This window comes from Leptosomus discolor, chromosome 4 (assembly GCF_034619465.1).
Source record: "Leptosomus discolor isolate bLepDis1 chromosome 4, bLepDis1.hap2, whole genome shotgun sequence".
NCBI lineage: Eukaryota > Metazoa > Chordata > Aves > Leptosomiformes > Leptosomidae > Leptosomus > Leptosomus discolor.
This window is the reverse complement of record NC_141394.1, coordinates 47,446,314-47,461,452: the sequence shown is the minus strand read 5'-3', so window position 1 is coordinate 47,461,452 and position 15,139 is coordinate 47,446,314. Positions and strand designations below refer to the sequence as shown.

At 43.3% G+C, this 15,139-nt stretch overlaps 1 protein-coding gene across 1 annotated transcript in view; it reads right to left on the bottom strand.

Moving 5' to 3' along the window:
* Nucleotides 1–324: 324 nt before the first annotated feature.
* SNX25 (sorting nexin 25) overlaps nucleotides 325–15,139 on the bottom strand; it is an 88,520-nt gene continuing 73,705 nt past the window's right edge. The window contains exons 12-19 of the mRNA XM_086464155.1: nucleotides 12,562–12,702; nucleotides 11,871–11,984; nucleotides 11,170–11,334; nucleotides 6,155–6,272; nucleotides 4,896–4,962; nucleotides 2,865–3,046; nucleotides 1,222–1,322; nucleotides 325–399 (exon numbers count right to left, since the gene is read on the bottom strand). Coding sequence (XP_086320281.1) covers nucleotides 325–399; nucleotides 1,222–1,322; nucleotides 2,865–3,046; nucleotides 4,896–4,962; nucleotides 6,155–6,272; nucleotides 11,170–11,334; nucleotides 11,871–11,984; nucleotides 12,562–12,702 — 963 coding nt within the window. The remainder of the gene's footprint in view (nucleotides 400–1,221; nucleotides 1,323–2,864; nucleotides 3,047–4,895; nucleotides 4,963–6,154; nucleotides 6,273–11,169; nucleotides 11,335–11,870; nucleotides 11,985–12,561; nucleotides 12,703–15,139) is intronic.

Here is a 15,139-nt window from a genome sequence, read left to right as displayed (position 1 = left end):
AACTTCTTTTCTTAAATGTTTAAAATATTTTCTGGTTTCCTTCAGCTTATACGAACATTTATTTTTCAATCTATATTTGAAACAGAAGAGTAGTCAAATAGAACAATTTAAATAAAAATTGGCAACTATACAGCATTGTTTTGTCTACCCTACTACAGCATCAGATCTTTTCAAGTCTGTTTACTTCACAAAAAACTCGAGAGGAAAGAAAAACGCTAAAAATAATCATAGTCCTCAGCCCTCTATGGAAAAGAGGAAAGTAAGTTTCATGTCTATTATTGGACATAGACATTTCTCTAGTGGTCCAGTTGTGCAGAGTCAAACCTAAGTGGCGTTAAGCTGCTCTAAGTGAGCCCTTAGCTCAGGACACAGTTCGGTTAGCAGCAGTTCCAGCAACACCTGAAACACAGAGAAGAGTTAAGATGAGCGCCGGTGCCAAATGAGAGCCTTCCCCCTTTCCGTCGCGTTCAGAGCTCCGCAGGCGGCACAAGCCCGCGGGGCCACTCCGCTCGCCATTCGCGCAGCTGCTTCTCTTTCCCCCTCAGGCCAGCCCGCGCCCCACAGATAGCGCAGGAAGCGCCCTACGGCTGAAGGCAGGCGAGCGCCAGGGCAGCTGCCCTCCCAGGGGCACCTCCCGCCCGCCACAAACCGGCGCTGTCCTGCCGGAGCCGCGGCAGCCACGCGCGAGGGCACGTGCCTCCCGAGCGGCTGTGCCGGGGCGGCGCGATGGGCCGGCAGCTGCCCAAAACGAGCCAGGGACTGACCGGCAGGAACAGTACCACGCTTGGGTCCAGCAGCGCGCTCCGACCCGTCCCAGCCAACAGCAGAGGAGCGGGACTTTTGGAGGGCTGACACGTCCTAACTGAGAGCCAGTCCTGGAGCTCTCCTGCCCTAGGACTCTCCAAGATTTATTTTTCTCAGCTGTATGAAGAAATCAGTGTGCACCTTGCAAAGGCAGGCAAGTTGGATGTGGTTGAGGATCTCTTTTAGACGAAAGCAGTAACTGTTTTTAAACAGCTTTTTGTTGTTCAAAATCAGTCAAATGATGGAACTAAGTACATTTTTTTTCTGACATTTTAATAACTAAAAAAATTACATGCATACAGAACAGTCCAATACAAATCTCTGCAAAAACACGCACCCCAAGCTTTCCTACTGAGGGAGCAGAGATCAGCAATTAACAGGATTATAAAGTTAAAAGGCTACTTTTGGGTTACTCACGTAGAGTAGATGCTTGTTAGCCTTTCTTTCTTGCAACGCATTGAACACTTTCACTACGCCGTGACGGGCATTTTGCTGTCCAACAAGGCTCTGCAGAGTATCTGCAACAAACGTTACTTCAGCTGATACTGTTTCACTCACACCAGCCCACGCTGCTACCCATAAAGGAGGGGAACCACAACCACTGCACTTCACGGCCCTAGCACTTCACCGCCCTTAGTTAGAAGATGCATAGCCCCCCCTCACCAACCTTTTAATGCACAGGTAAGGTAGGTCACAGGTTGAAAAGATACTCTTATTCTCAAGTTACCCAAGTTAACTAATAGCACATGCATCTCAGTGACAGCATTTCAAGTGTTTTAACATGATACATAGCATGCCTTTTTGGTAGTTTACCTCGCAGTCAAGTCTAATCTCATACATTATTAAACGGTTCACTTAAATGCACCTTCAGCCATGAAGACAGAATTCCTACTACAGTTAAAACAGATTTAGCACTTTCATTGCCTCTCAGTCTTCACAGAAAATACTTCCCACAAGTAAGCAGGTAAGACAATTCTAAGTGAATTATCTACATTTTGGATTAAATTAGAGAATACAGAGCGATCCAATGCTTCATCATTAAAGCGTGTTCAGCTATGTCCTGACACACCCCTCCAAACTCAAACACGCACAAGCACAAACCCACTATGGAAGGCTATTGCAGGTAAGAACGTCAGGATATATCTGTAACACAGAGAGCAAATGGAGGATTGTTTACACGTCAAACGACGAATATCTGCCGTGCGTACCTGCTGCTGCTTTTGCAGCACAAGTTGATTGAACAACCCAATGCAAGGGGCTACGTGAGATATCTCAGGGAGGCCAGAAAATAGCTCATTAAAGCACATTCTGTTCAGATGGAGGGCAGATAAAAGCACTTGAGCTGTGTTTGAGTGCATTTCCAAGGGCTAAATGGAACGATTTCGGTTCTTCACAGTTAGGTGCCTTGGGTTCACGTGATCTCTGACGAGTCAGAACGACATAACTGGACTCCCCGTCCTGTGGGTGGGACGGAGCACCTCAGAGCGGAGCCCCAGGAACGCGCGTGCTCGAGAGGAAGCTGCCTGGACATGGGAGGTAAGGGCAGGCAAAGGGAACCACGGGAAACCCCACTCAATCTGGGATGCTTCTGCCCAGGCTGCAGGTCCCTCTAACATTCAGTGCCCTGAAACCTTTCTCAGAAACAGAGCGCAACACGCAACACTGGCAGCGTGGGCACACCTCCCTCTTCAATTCCGAAAGGTAAGAGGAAGGAGTAACTGGGGTGGTGCCACTCTCCCCATTTGTCAAGGAGTTCCAGGGAGCAGAACCACCTGGTATTTGCTCACAGAGAACCATCAGAGAGTCTTGACTTAACTTCGGTTCCTTGATGAGGGCTATGGACATAAGTATGGCAATACTGGATTTTGCATCGACCCATAATATCCAAATCTATGCCCTTTACCAGACAGGAGGGGCAAAGAAATTATCCTTATTTACACAAATAACCATGATTTACAACTCCACAGGAAAAATCTAAAATGCATCAGAACAGTACTCGGTTAACCAGTTCCCTTACTAGTTATTAAATCTGTGATTGAGCAGAATAAAAGTGCTCTCACCTGGAATGTTTTCAAGTAGCTTTTGCTGTGCTCTCTGTTTTGTCTCCTGCTTTTGTTCATCGCTCTTGGCTCTCGGTGGTGGTGCTAGCTTTCCATTTGGCCAAAAAGCATCTCGAAACACACCAATGTAGTAAACAAGCATTGGTTCACTGAACATCCAGTGTACAGTGTCACGGATCTGCCTGTAAAGATGTGTTGAAGGGAGCATGTCAGAGCTGGTCTTTCAGGTTTTATGCAGATTTTATTCTTTTTACTCCTGAAAGGAGTGGAAGCGACACTTGTTTTCACGTAGTTATCCCAATTTATCTGAGCTGATTTCACCAGCATCACAGCACATCGTATTCAGCTCTGGCTGCTCTAGGATCTAGGTCACTCCAGATACCTAACTGAGATGTGGAGAAGGCTGCATTTCAACGTAATCCACAAACATACATTACATATTGCAAGTACTGCACTGTACATATTTCTAGGATGGGCAGTACAAAAGCTCCACTGGGTAAAGACATAAAAATCAGCTAATTGTGGCAAGCTCCAAACCAGTTGCATGCACAGATGTGCCTGGTGGGATAAACCCAGACGAAGTTCTGATAAAAGCGCAGTAAATGCCCCCGCAGATACCAACTGCACATTAGCGAAGGGATTACAAAAGGCGACAGCAGCCGCCTCCTGTGGCTGCAGGCACTCACTGCAGCCGCCAGCACAAAGAGCCTGAGGAGGACGGCAGGCTCTGGGCAACACTGCCCGACTGTGCCACAGAGCAGATGAAACACTTAAAATCAATGTAAAAACCGCAACCAACACGTAAAAAGCTATACAGCAACCTTGTGTGCAGCCTCTGCCCACACACACAGTCTCTCCGTCCTCTCTCATGCTGGTTGTCAGGGGAGTGTGAGCAAACGAACTGATCAATTTAAAACTTGGTGAATGGATACTGTCAGAGACCACGAGTTCACCAGGAGCCAACTGCGAGACTTTCCATCGCTTCTCGTCCAATCTACCGCCGCATAACGCAGGTGAGAGGTTTTAAAAGCCGTGCTGGCATGTGCAAATTTAGTCACTGACTGGACAAAGGAACAGCCTGTTCTGCTGGTAGATTTCCGGGCTGTGACACTTAACCTGAGTAACAGTCCCACCGCTACACTAAAGCAAAATAACACATTTCATCAGATTCTCAGTGGCCCTTTGCCTACATGAATGTGCTACAGAAATCACAGATTCAGACTTTCATAAGAAAAACATCACCGTGTGTAAGAGCATCAGTACTGATCGAAGAGTCATGGGGAATGTGTTCGTATCAATCACCTGCTCTACTGAACCAAGTTTTACTCTAGGCCTTTGTATCTGACAAGAAAAGGAATACTCTTCCAAAATTTTTCTGACCAATGACATAGCCTTCCACACGAAAGGCGTGCACAGTCACAAGCGCTTACTGCACAGCCTTGTCCAAGCCTCGCTTGGCAGACACGTCTTCAAACGATCCAGAAAAATACCGGTATGAGAACACATCCCTGCTACATGTGCACAGGTTTCATGTAATAAATTAATGGTTCTCACCATGTATAAGCACTATTTCGGTCACTTTAGAGAAATACACATTTGATTTGAAACAAATTACTTAAAACAAAAACCTAGCTTCAGATCTGGAAAAATTTTCATGAGCCTAAACCACAAACTAATAAAAGCCCTTCCAAGCCAGGCCATTCAGAAAAACAGAACAGCAACTCATTTTTTGTACATTTATATGCAAGGCTGCTTCACTAAAAAGAAAAAAGTCTCTTTTTATACGTTTGTCTCCCATGAAATATCGTGTTCTTCCAAAAGCAAAGCCCTGTGTAGGGGGAAAATAAGGAAAAAGATAATTCATATATCTATGTCTTCTCTAGTCAACATATTTGTAAATTGAGCCGTGTAAAATAAATGCAGATTATCATATACAACAGAATGTCCAGATTTTTTTTTTTAACAGTTCTGCTCTCAGCCTTTTTGTCATAGAACAATGATGCAGGTTCATTTGAAGTAACAGCTACTTACTTGTTGATAGTTCTTCCAAAAGTGACCTGTACTAGTGCAATTAACGTTTTTCTGACCCACTTGAACACTAGAACAATGAAAAATGACAGAAAATAAAGATCAAGAGGTTAGTAACATTAGGGAACCCATGATCATGTCCAAAACCTTTCCCCCCACCTCCAAAAAAACCCCCGCAACCCACCCCTACAGTAAACACGCCTGTTATAATCCTTTCTGAGATTTCACTAACTGTACATGCGTCTCATTTTTCTCAACCATTTTACCTGTGCTGTTTTCTGTATGGGTTTTAAGTCTCGCAGAGTACACACACAGATCTGTAACGTGCATTTGTAGTTTATACTGTAAACTTTTATGTTTAAGAATATTTCAAGTTTATTGAGCCCTTTTTCTACTAGGAAAAAAGAAAACCCCTTAAAATTCACACCCTTTTCATTCCCCCTAGTATAATGTTGTACGCACAGCAGCTTCATTAAAATTCTGAAAATGTTTTTGCTCAAATCAACCAAGCAGTAGGCTTTTCATTAGAAATAAAGGAAACAAATGTGAGTGCTTCCTCATAATTACTGGCTAATCTTTCTTTCACGCTGTTCACCATCAGCATGAGAAAGTCTATATTTGGGAGATACATCTGCCATTTTTGGAAAGTGCTGCATTTTATAATAGTTACCCTCTAAATAATTTTATAGGGCGTCAAGTGTGGCTGCACATTCAAATAGAAACAAAAATAGTTTTATTACCATCATTCAGTTACCTAAAGGAGGAAAAAAAATCTGGTACTGAAAGATGCCACCATTCTAGTATCTTTTCCATTAAACAAATTGGAGAACTACAACGCATACATAATACACTTGAAATGGACATTAAAATGACATTGCTTTGTCAGGGACACGTTCTGTAATAAAGCCATCTTTCCCTCCTCGTATTCCATACACCCTAACACGCAGCCTATTTACAGAAAATGCGCTTTTGTACTTTTCTGGTTTTTACAGAATTTTTTTAAAATTCAAAACTGAAAAACATTGAATGGAAATGCTCTCCTCTACCAGTTACATTTTTAATGGCACGTTATATTGGCATTTCACTTTTGAATGAAAGCACCAAAGCTATGAACTATTGAAGAACAGCTCTGTTCCAAACTGGCTATACAGATTGCAAGAACATTTCCACTTATTAAAATAGCAGAAAAATCCAGTTTACAACGTGCCCCAGATTTCTTGGCCAACAGATCCCACTAGCAAATAAGCAGGTTTACAGCTTACTTCCTCGCAGCTCAAAAATCTCTCCAATCAGCATGAAACATGGTTCAGCAAGCGAGTCCCTTTTCCCATCCACCTCCTCTCCATAGTCCGACAGGTCGCTATCCTCTTCCGTTTCTTCCTAGGAAGAAAGACACAACATGGGTATGCACTGCAGCTCCCCACCCTTCTTCCAGAACAGATTTGGTTACTGCCATGCTCTGGGGAAGGAGCACAGCCAGCCCTCTCAAGAAAGAGCATTAGAGCCAACAACGCTGCTGCTGGCAGGATCTGGCAAACAGGAACCTCACCAGGGAGCCTGACGAGGGACTGCACTTCCCACCGGATGAGAGTGACGAGGACACTGCACGGCTGGTGTCAGCACCACTGCTAGATCTTCTGCCTGCAGCCTCGCCCCTGTGAGCAGCTCAGTGTTGGGTGGATCTGCCCAGACTGGCAGGGTCCACTGCCCATACTGCCCTGTCAGCACTGGCTGGCTATGGGAAAGCAGGTGATGTGGGAGCCATGTACTGCTCAGCAGTGAGCGAGAGCTGTAAGGAGAAGATGGCACTCAGAGGTGTTTGTGATTGCAAAGCCTCCTCTGACACTAAACCCAGGAAGGACATCCAGGATGGGGAGCTAGCCAGCTGGAGCTGTTTGCAACGCAGACAGCTAGGAAGAAAGGGGGAGATTCTGGTTCTTGCACAGGGAGATGCAGGGAGCTGGCTCCCCTGGAGAGCAGGCAGTGCCTTGCACAGCCTACGGTGGGATCAGGCACCAGCAGTCTGTCCTTGCAGTAAGCCAGGAAACAAATCAGCAGCAGAAGAGGAACTGGCCACTGCAAAGACAAGCACCATCAACAAGTACCAGTCCCAGGAAGAAGCACAATATGGTGACCCGAGCCTGAGTACCGAAGGGAGCAGAGTTATTCAGAATAGACTCACAGGAAAAGAATGGATTGAACCACCTCAGTTTTGGTGGTACCATTTACTGAAAAGTGAAGAACAGACAGCAGGTTGTTTCTCAGTGTCACGAAGATCTACTTCAGCATCAGGACGATGCCACCCACCATTACTCGTGGCAGCCAGCACTTCCCTTTGCTTTCCCAAGTCTTTCCCTGCCCGCCTGTGCTTACAGCAAAGTCGCAGTGAGGCAGACCTGACCCCCACTGAGGCTGGTGCAATGCCCCAGTCTCTGGTTCAGGAATGGTCAGAATGGCAGGCAGGCAGATTTTCTTTCTTCAGCTCTCATTTTCAAAAAACTCCATCATCTCTTCCTTTGCCTTCCTTTCTTCCTTATCATTCCATCTTCTAATACTGCTTCCTCCCACCCCTCATCATCTAGTTTGCAAAACCTGCTTCATGGCCCTATTTCTCTTGCATTATTTCGGTGTCTTTTCGTGGCCTTATTCTTATGGTCTCAATCTTTCAGCCATCCCTTGCCTGTCATTTGAACCCTGCTGTACAGAGTATCCTACAGTGCCTCAGCTGTGCATCAGTTTGTTTTACTCCTTCCTCACACCCTCCAAATCCCACCCAGAGCCCATCACTGACTTTGGGTATGTTTCCAGTCCCAGAATCTTCTCCAGGCATGGCACTGCATACTGGTCTATAAATAAATAGCTCCACAGCGTTGCATATTCCAACCCTTACATATCCTGTCCCCTTCACTTCCTGTGTCACATCTGGCTTTTTCTCTAGCACTGCTTGAGATGCTGCTTCTCTCCTTGTAACCAGAAAAACAACAACAAAAAACCCCACACACAGCACTGAAGTGCCCTGTAAACAGACACGCAGGCACCCCTGTTTAGCAACTTCCACAGCTTAATGAGTCCCCAGCTTTTAAAGCTTTCTGCTAATATTACGCTAAGCTGTGACCAAGGGCAGGGAACAAAAAGCCACACCATCCTGACAAGAAATGCCACACAAGGAAATCACAAATCATTACCCATCTTACCACACAAGCACACAAATTCACTGATGATGAACAGAATTTTCTCCAGGCACAGAGTCTAGAGCAAACTCCAGTCCTGCTCACTGTCTTCCTCTGGTCAACAGGTTTCTTGGCCCTTCGTTATCTTAATTATTCAAGAAATTATGGTGTTTTTTTTTAATTTTTCATAGTAGACATCATTCCACATGTTCATTAAGCACTTGGGCAACAGAACAGAAAAGAAGCTTACTGAATCTGTAGTTGAGCCCGCAGGGTGCAGTTTGATAGAGACAGAGGCAAAGCAGCAATAACTCACTGTGTAAATGAAGGAAGCAAAACAATTGGTATTGATAAGCCTACAGAAAAAGATCTGAGCGCCACGCTGCTGTGCAAAAGGCAAGTGTAACATCATGACGGCTAAGCATGAACATTGGTTGCAAGATATACACACACATACAGGTATAAAAATTATTTTCATACATGAGAATAGGAAAACCTAGTGGGAGCATTGCGTTCAAATTTTAGTCACCACATTTCCAGGAAACATATGGATAATTGGTAAAGTCCAGAGCAAAACCATAAGAACTAAAACCATAACCTAACAAAAACTAGGAGAAATTGGGGCTGCTCAGTCTAAGAAATAAAAGAATAAAAGACAAAAAGAAAGTAGTAACTCCTGATAACCGAGATGATCCTAACCCAAACTGTGCTGTGTTTGCTGCAGACAGGACAAATGCTAGCTGGCTAAAGAAGGGACATTTAGGTTAGACAGTAAGAAAAGGTTTCTGACCTTGAAGACAGCTGAGAGCTGGGATACGCTGCCTTGCTTGACTGAAGAACATCAGTTATCAGGGGTTTAAAAACATGTTAGACAAACATGTGCCAAGAATTTTGCTGGTACAGTTGAGTGCCTGGAGCAGGAGGGTAAACCCAATGACCTGTCTGAGGCCCCTGCTCTATTTTTCTGCTGTTCAGTGAATCCCCTATCATTTAAAAAATTCAGTGAGAAGTGTAAATTCTTATACCACAGTGCATTTTTATCCATTAACACTTCATAAACCTAAAAGCCCGTCTCTAGATGCTATCAACTGCATTTTTTCCTCTGATTTGGTTTTGGTCTTGAGAGCTAAGAAATACGTTCTAAAGCCAGCCCTGTGCAAGGAGCTGTGTATACAAGAGACCTGAAATTGCTGCAATATCTAATCCTGAAAACAGCACTCAAGAGGTAATATTGTTGCTCTAACACATATTTGAAAAATGTGAGAAGAGACATAAAAGACAGAGAGCTGTACAAGAGCATTCTCTTTTGCAGAGTCCAAAATACCAAGTAAACCAGGAATTCTCAGTTACAAAGAGAACACAACTACAGCAGCTTCGTAATGTGTGGTTTAACACAACTAACTTCATTAACAACCTTTACGGAACGATTCAACCCTAGTTTAACTGCTTTAGTAAATTATCCAAAATGCTATAACTGGGCAAGACTGAGGTGACCTAAAGTGCGCGCCGAAAGACAACAGTGTCCAAGAAGAACTGGAGCTGATCCCAGACCACCTCACAATTCCCCTTCCACCATTTTATTGTTATTTTTAATCTAGGACAAACATTTGCCATACTGATTCAGAGGGTCTACCAGTTTCCTATACTCCCTCCATCTGTAGTCTGTTGTCTCATCTTATGTTTCAGTGCAGGGAAGGAAGGGCAAGGAGAGGGAAGGTGGATGTGAAGCGCGATGGTCTTTGTCTGCATTTGCACAGTGCCTGCTGTAATCCAGTCTAGCCAAAACTAAGCTCCTAGTCCCACAAGTAACAAGTAAGAAATAGTATTAAATTTAAACTGAGTAAGAAGTTATGTTCCAACTCCTCTGTTGCCACATTCTCTGGGCATTTTTTGCTCTGCTTCCTTCAGCTTTTCAGTACCAGCTGCTTCATTTCTTTGTTCTATCTTCTCTCTCACGCACTCTCATTACAACCTCCCTTTCCTTCTCCCATATTTCCTAACTGTATCCTCCTACACACTCACGTAATACAATATACGTGCAGTCTGGCTTTTTTCTTGAGGATGTTTTTCAATTAGATAGCAAATCATGAGTAGCTTCATGCTTCTATGCTTTTAGGCTACTTCTACCTAACAGTCATTTTGGTGAACACACCTTTGTTTTTAGAACTGCAGTACTTCTATCGAAGTGCAAAATCAGTTTCTCAAACTTTCTTTACATTTATTACTCTGAAATGAGACATATGCATTCAGCATCTAGGTGCAAATACCACGCAATTCTGAAAAATGAAAATATAGAGCATGTTCTTATTTCTGAGAGATGCAAGACCACCTTCTTTCCTAGAACTGTACAAGTTCCCCAAACGCCATTTATCCTGCAGAAGGCTCATCCACTGCAGACAACTACAGCACGTAAGAAAAGATTTATTTAATATAAAAAATAACTAAAAAGGCGAATAGAAACAGCTCCTTGGAGGCTGAACCACACAGAATAGAGAGACATGGAATTATGGTCAATTTTAGTCAACGAGCTATTTTAGTCACTAACCTATTCTTCACTACACTGTGAAAAACAGTATTTTTTTATGGCTTAGTATCAAATTCCCCAACTGGTTTGCCCACATGGGCTACTGCCTGTATTTGCAAATTCCCTCAGTAAGCCCGTACCATTTGCCAAAACTAGCTTTGCTTCAGAAGTTGTCCAGAAATTATTAAGGACACACAGCTGTTCCCTGCTGAGAGAAGCTTCCTAGGAGAGAATTATTTTTACCTGTCAAAAACCTCTGAAATACGCATGTCGAGGGCACAGAGAGTGGTAAATTCTGCTATAACAAAATAACGCCACACGGACTGCAATTTGTTTATTTGTTATAGGTTACACATTTGCCTGTACATGTATTTATCAAAGGGCAGGAAATTTATTGTATTAATAAACCTTTTAAATTCATAGACAGCTCTTTCTGACTCTTTGTTCACTTACAGTAAACTAAAAATGACCTTTGGAAATGCCTTCCGATATTACCTGCCATTCAAATGCATTATATTAAAGGCTCTCTCTGCTTACTTTGGATAAGTAATTAAATTGGGGAAGATCATTTTCTACCACTTACCTCCTGATGAGAAAACAAATCACCAGGAAGTCGTTCTAGAAATGAGGAGAGTGAGAAAGATGACTTCTTTCCTTGCACATCAATAACTTTGAGGTGCTCTGGGGAAGGGCTCAAGAAGGCATAAAGTGCTTCACTCTGGCAGAGTCTTTCATCAGAGAGCAATTTCTATTGAAGTAAAATAATGACAGAAACAACACATCAATTAAATATTTCTTGTTAAGGAACAAGATGTGTCAGACCATCCAATAAAACTGATCAAGACATGTCTCAGAGGCAGAGTGAGAAAAAAAAACCCATGTCTCACAAAGACACTTTAAGAAACTAGTTCTAAAGTATTAGAACTAGCAAGATTAAAGTTTTGTAATCTTACAACTTTATTTTTAAATGAAGAAGTTCTCATTTCTAAGAAATTTGTTGTGAAGTGTTGTAGTTAGAAGTGGCAATTACAGGATTCACTATTTACTATCTCTTAATTAATCCAAGTCTAAATTAACTTACCACTAGAGAAATGGTTACTATCAGCCAAACTCATTTCAACTTCAGGCATTTTAGACAACTTTAACATTTATAGTGTCAAACCTGACATCTGACCTATTTGGTCTAGGCTCTCTCTTTAGTCAATAGAGAGACAACATCCACTCCAGAGGCATGATTCATTTCTGCTGTTTAGACACTTGTTGTTTTTCTCTTTGTTTTCTTACCTGCAAGAAGTTATTAAGCTGGTTCTTGGATTTCTCCATGAATTTCTGGTCTATGGATTTGAAGGGCAGTTTGCTGAGGGAAGGCAACTGAACTTTCTTTAATGATGGAAAACACTGTAGGAGAAAAAGAGAGCTCACTTAACATGCACGTGCAGAAAACCACAGGTGGTTCAGAACAGAAACGCCAAGACTGCTCTGTACTCTCATCTCCTTTCCACACCCCTCTCAGCACCTTGAAAAACACCTTCCCTTACCCACCACGGGCTGACACATATAAACCCTTTCCCTTCATACCACCATCATTATCCGTCCCTTATCGGACAGAAGGTTAAAGCCCTGTGAAAGGAAACCTCCTCTGTCCCCAAAAGCTGTCTTTTCTAATACCTCCCTAGAAGCCAGAGACAAAATATAGTTTTTAAAGCAGGCTCTTGCATGACTGCGCTGAGCATATACTATTTTGACATCAGGTTAGTCCAGTAAAACATTCATTACTAAGGAAAAAAAAAAACCCACATAAACACATTTTATAAGCATCTTGTAGGTAGAAAACTAGCTCTAAAAGGCTTAAAGACCAAAGGCTGGCATAAAAGCTGGCAGTATTACATTTTTATCTGGTTTTCCCCTCTCCAAGCATCATTCTGACAAATTTTAGCAGTTAGCGTCTTCTTCCTCCCCTAACCAAGATTCATACCTCACTGAGTTTCCGGTGTAGGTTCTGAAACTCACTGAGCTTCCTGGGAACAGTCCAGTTCTTAGTTTCAGCTCCACCAACTTCTTGTAAACTCACCATGACAGAGTAACAGGGCACTTGTTCTCCATTCTCTTCTAAAACCTTGTGGGGAAGAAACCAACAGATAAGGCATACTGCTTTGAAAGCCAACAGTGGAACATTTGGGCTGTCAGATGACTGGCTTGCAAATTCAGTCATCATCTCTGTCCCATGCTTCTCTTGCAGTTTGAAGGCTACACATGGAGCAACACTCTTAATGGACTAAACTTTGCCCAAAATGCTGCATCAGTCCTGAATCAGTCCTCCAGCTAGGCACTATCACACTTCACATACAGCTCTGCAATGCTACCCATCAGCAATCAAATCTCCCTGACGGGTCTTCTCCTAACAGCTGCAGGAATTCCTGCACTTTTTAAGGTACCTACCACGAAGCTTTCTGATTGCTTATCAATGTTCCATCTCGCCCACCTGCATTTTCCTGACTGTTCTCCCGTTACTCCCACCCTTCTTATCCAGCGCTCGTGCCGAGGCTCGCCCACGCTCCAGGCTCAGCAGCTCTGCAGCTGGGCCCTGCAGCAGCTGGCGCTGTCTGCGAGAGACTTCCCTGCTCGCTTGAGCTATTCTGCAGGCGCAGAACACGTGGTATCCACGCGGTGCTTAGTTCCGAGGGGCTCACAACTTTATGAAAATACTAATGAATCCAGCTGCGCAACAGCCAGAGGAAGGAGGAGCGATTCACCACATTGGGCAAATGGGAAAACTCCAGCAAGGAAGTTGAACAGTTTTTCTTCAAGACAACAACAGCAGTGTGACCATATTATTTCTTAACTTGATGAGCCACCATTATGTCCTAAAGGTAATAGATTTTTCTTTACTTATTTTAAGGGGACATCTAAATAGATTATGAAGGGCAAATAAGGGAAACACATGAAACACATAGTTTCAGCCAAACCAAACTCTCAAATGCTTGTCTTAATATATATGCAAATAACAGAAAGATAATTACAAAATACCACTCTCACACAATCTTTTTGAGGAAAGTAATAACTTTTAAGCTTTTGGAGCTTTTGTTTGTTTGTTTTAAGAATATTTAACTAATCCAATTAGGATAAGAATAAACTTTACAATTCATATAATTATGACACATTTTATGAGAAGCCTGTAAAGGTCTGGCAACACTTAATGCCAGTGACAGATAATTTGATGAGCACCTACATCACCATTGTAAAAGGCACACAGCTAAAAATGTATCTTCATATTTTATGGCTGTTCAGAAGTGTACACGGAGAATATTCCCCATGATGTGCTCCTAAATCTGCACATGGACCACTGGGAAACCCAAGCTGAGAACCTGCGTTTCACATCTCTGTAAAAAAAGCTGCAGCAGCACCCAGACAGAATACAAAGCACCAGCTTGAACGTCTGAAAATGCGCCTAGTTCCCAGCACAGCTATTTGGGGAACTGCCCTTCTCCCGCCAGACTACTGCAGAAAGAGATGCCTGAATAGCCTCCAAAATGTAGGTCAGAGGGACCTGGCACAGAGAGACAGGAATCTCTTGGGACAGTCCCTGCTCTGTCTGTCCCTGAGCTAGACTGGATTTGTGTTTGTAGGAGACTCACGAACACCTCCCGGCAGCCACTTTTGAAAACTGGGAGATCAGTGCTGAAAATGCTGATTTGAGTCACTCACATCATTCTCCATTACACAGTCGTCCCCAGGGCAGGGATTTGTATGTGTGCAAGGTCATCTGAACTGTAAGTGTCAGGAGAGAGTCATCCCTCTGGAAGGACATTCTCAAAATGGGAGGACTTCGTACTCCTTCTGTTTCAAGTCAGGATCCATGTGCAAAATCATTTAAACTCTAATTACTAGGTAGGCACACATTACAACTTCCTTCAAATACCCTCACATAAATATCTGAAAGCATTCAGGATCTTCCTAGGAGAGCAAAATTTTTGACCAACTTAGGTACTTGTGCATTTGTTTCTCCAAATTAACGAGTCAACTGGAAAACACATAGCAAGATGGGATGTTAGGGGGTCTTCTAAACCAGGCAATCTAGTCCTTTGCTGTAACAGGCACCATCTCACATGACTGCTATCACAAATGAATTCAAACTTGTGAAACAGGGTTTTTTTTCCCATCCCCATTACACTAAAAGTCTGCTCTAGACCATCACCCTGGTCATTGGAAATCTCCTTTCAATTTCCACTCATTTCCCATTTGTTCCAACAACTCCTCCCCCATCCTCATTGTTTACCCTTACTGATGTGTTTTTATAGACAGCCTTATGCCTCCGAGTCTCCCTTTTGCTAAGCTAAGCAAACAGAAGTGCTTTCACAATCACTTCTCACGGGCAAAGTTCCTCATTCAATCCATGCAGTTCCAGCCTTCTCAAACGCACCGGCCCAGCACCTGCAAGAGCAACTGTAACACTTCGTCTCAAATGGAAACTCCTCTCCTCATGTTTTTGAGGGCTGCGTTTGCCTTTTTCACACCTGCAGCCCACTCAAGACGAACTGCACATCTGACAAGCC